Source organism: Epinephelus moara, chromosome 19 (genome assembly GCF_006386435.1).
Source record: "Epinephelus moara isolate mb chromosome 19, YSFRI_EMoa_1.0, whole genome shotgun sequence".
NCBI lineage: Eukaryota > Metazoa > Chordata > Actinopteri > Perciformes > Serranidae > Epinephelus > Epinephelus moara.
This window is the reverse complement of record NC_065524.1, coordinates 41,369,192-41,372,231: the sequence shown is the minus strand read 5'-3', so window position 1 is coordinate 41,372,231 and position 3,040 is coordinate 41,369,192. Positions and strand designations below refer to the sequence as shown.

Sequence of the window (3,040 nt, the reverse complement as noted above, 5' to 3'; positions counted from 1 at the left end):
CAGGGCCATGTAGCTTTGGATTTTTTTCTTCCTCATTAATAAAACCCTTCATTTAAAAACTGCATTTTGTGTTTACTTGTGTTATCTTTGACTAATGTTTAAATTTGTTTGATGATCTGAAACATTTAAGTGCGGAAAACATGCAAAAAAGTAAGAAATCAGGAAGGGGGCAAACACTTTTTCACACCACTGTATATGTGAAAACACCCTGAATCAAACTGAACCGAGTCCATCAGATGATTCTGTGCTGTGAGAAATAAAATCAGTCTGATTCTACAAACTGTTTAAGATCTGAGTGTGTGAAGTCATCTAGGGCTGATGTTTACCTTGAAGGCCTGAGAGATGTCTTTCCGCTCCACCTCCATGCTCTGCCTCATCACCTCCAGGCGCCGCTCGTAGTAGTTCACCTGCAGGACGGAGATGAGGAGGAGGAGGGTGTGATGATCAGAGTCTAACTCCAGACATAAACATGTATGATATCTCTAACATTGATCACCTGTGTGTCGAGCTGGATGTGAAGCTGCTGCAGCTCCTGGTTGTGATTCTGCTTCAGCTGCTCCAGAGCCAGTTCAGTCTGGATACTGACGGCCGGACCGGAGACGCCGCCCAACGAGGACAGGGCTGAGACAGGAAGAGACACACGGGGTTAGCACATGGTACAAAACATTAATTATCAGTGAAACATATCCAAATATCTTGTGAAAAATCTTTAAATGTTTTTTTAGATAAATATCTGAAAAATATTAAATATTAGAGGAAAAATTAGTAAAATGTCAAAAGAATTGGAAAAATATTCATAAATTACATAAATTACATGTAAAATATGAAAAGTGTCAAAGACACTGATGAATATTTGAAAGAATGATAAAAATATCAGTGAGAGAGTCTCCACTGAGACACTGTGTAGGCATGTGGACAGGTGTGTCTCTCACCTGTTTTATCTGCCGGCTGCAGTTTCTTCCTGACTGCAGGAGACGAGCTGCTCTTCATGTCTGACTCGTCTGGAAAAACACAAACAAACAAACCAACAGTGTGACAACAGCTCAGACTGAAGAACAACGGAAACAATCAGAACATGTTGAAGAGAGACGTCAGAGACTCACTGAGAGACATCATGAGACTCAACACCTGGACAGCTGTGTGTGTGTGTGTGTGTGTGTGTGTGTGTGTGTGTGTGTGTGTGGTGGGCGTGTCCGTTGTTCTAGCTGAACAGATCCGACCTGCTCAGCAGGAACTGAACTCCTGTTAAACCTCTGCTCAGTTTCAGCTGCTACATCAAATCAAATCAAACTTTATTTATATAGCACTTTTCATACATTAAAATACAACACAAAGTGCTTCACAAAAAAAAACAATGAAAAACCCGCCCCTCCCACCCCCCACATATAACACACACACACACGCCACAGAGTCCACCCCGACCCAGACAGACCGGGGTGGACTCCACACATGGTGCAGAGCCTCCCAGTCCTCCGCGGGCAGACTGGACACACCTCCCAGTTAGGGTTGGGACTCGTTAGGATTTTAACGATTCCGATTCCTCTTACCGATTCCTACATTATATTCATTATACTTGCTATACTTAAACAAGTATATAATAAACACAAATGCAATCATACAAATACAAAAACTTTATTCTAACTGTTGCACAGTACAATTAGATGAAAATACACATTTGTGTGTGGTGTGTATTTCAGATTTAGAGCTTGTATCATCTCCCTGAGAATATATAACAACAAAGAGTGATTCTCTGATTTCTACAGTAACACTATTACCTCAAATTAACCACAGCAGTGTAATAAAAAATACTTATTATGCATTCATGCTTGGGCACTGTTATTTACGTGACAACACCTGAACATAACACACACACACATTGGCTGTTTGTTTCTCCCTCTCCCCTCGTTGGAAGCCTTGGACCTCCCGCCGCCCGCTCCCGTCTCAAACATGAAGGTCTCCCTCTCAGCTGGGCACCCATGGTGCACGCCGGCCTGTTAAATAGCCTGTAACCACTGTGTGACACAAACTCAGTGCTTTAGTAATTAGCTAAATAATGTCGGGCTCGGTCGGGTTCGGACAGAAATATGAGGCCCATGCCGCACTCTAATGGAAATGCACATGACGTTTTTTGTTTTTTTTTAACAATCTAGGAACCGTTTGCAGGAACCGTTACTCCAAATGTGATGGAACCGGTTCCGGAACCGGAACTTTGGACCCGGTTCCAAAAAAGAACCGGATCCGGATCCCAACCCTACTCCCAGTGTGGAGGCCCCCCATGAGGAAACACTGGAGCTAAAAACTAAAAACTAAAAGACAATGGGATAAAAACAGACATAAGATAGAATAATGATAAAAATGCATAAGGATTTAAAAGTAGATCATTAAGAACATTAAACATTAAAAAATAAATAAATAAAATATAAATTATAATGTGAGGGTCCTAAGGACAGAGGGATGTCGTGTGCTGTAAAGCCCTGTGAGGCAAATTGTGATTTTGGGATTTATAAATAAAACTGATTGATTGATGATAATAAAAGAAGAGCAATAGAAATCAGATAAAGGCCTAATTAAAAAGGTGAGTCTTGAGCCTCCTTTTAAAAACATCAACAGTGTGTGCAGCCCTGATGCTCTCTGGCAGGCTGTTCCACATGTGAGTCTCTACTCTTTGTTTTTCAGATCAGAGAGCTGGTGGATGTCCTCTTTAAGGTCAGCGATCTTTTTGTTTGTTTTCTTTAGTAACAAATCGTCTTCACTGGGCATAGTTAAATGGGCAGGGGCGAGACGTCACCGCTGCCCATTTAGAGACGGGCAGCCCTCTTTGGACCTACACTGGAGCAGAGTCCGTCTGTGGCACACATAGATATATATACATAGATGCCGCACCCTGGCTTGTGGGATGCGTCAATACCACCGCCATCTTGCCTAGGTGCTCTGACCGGTTCAGACCCGTGTCAGACTCGGCAAAAATGCCACATTTTTGCTCTGCATTTGGGTGTACGAGCGAAAGAAGTGTTAAAACCAAGCAGAAGGGAATAACATT

At 42.3% G+C, this 3,040-nt stretch overlaps 1 protein-coding gene across 3 annotated transcripts in view; it reads right to left on the bottom strand.

The window, feature by feature from the left end:
- ninl (ninein-like) overlaps positions 1 to 1,138 on the bottom strand; it is a 16,679-nt gene extending 15,541 nt beyond the window's left edge. For all 3 annotated transcript variants that reach the window (XM_050072074.1, XM_050072076.1, XM_050072075.1), the window contains exons 1-4: positions 1,104 to 1,138; positions 933 to 1,001; positions 497 to 621; positions 327 to 407 (exon numbers count right to left, since the gene is read on the bottom strand). In XM_050072074.1, the coding sequence (XP_049928031.1) occupies positions 327 to 407; positions 497 to 621; positions 933 to 1,001; positions 1,104 to 1,116 (288 nt within the window). In that variant the 5' untranslated portion in view covers positions 1,117 to 1,138. The remainder of the gene's footprint in view (positions 1 to 326; positions 408 to 496; positions 622 to 932; positions 1,002 to 1,103) is intronic.
- Between the last annotated feature and the right edge of the window lie 1,902 nt (positions 1,139 to 3,040).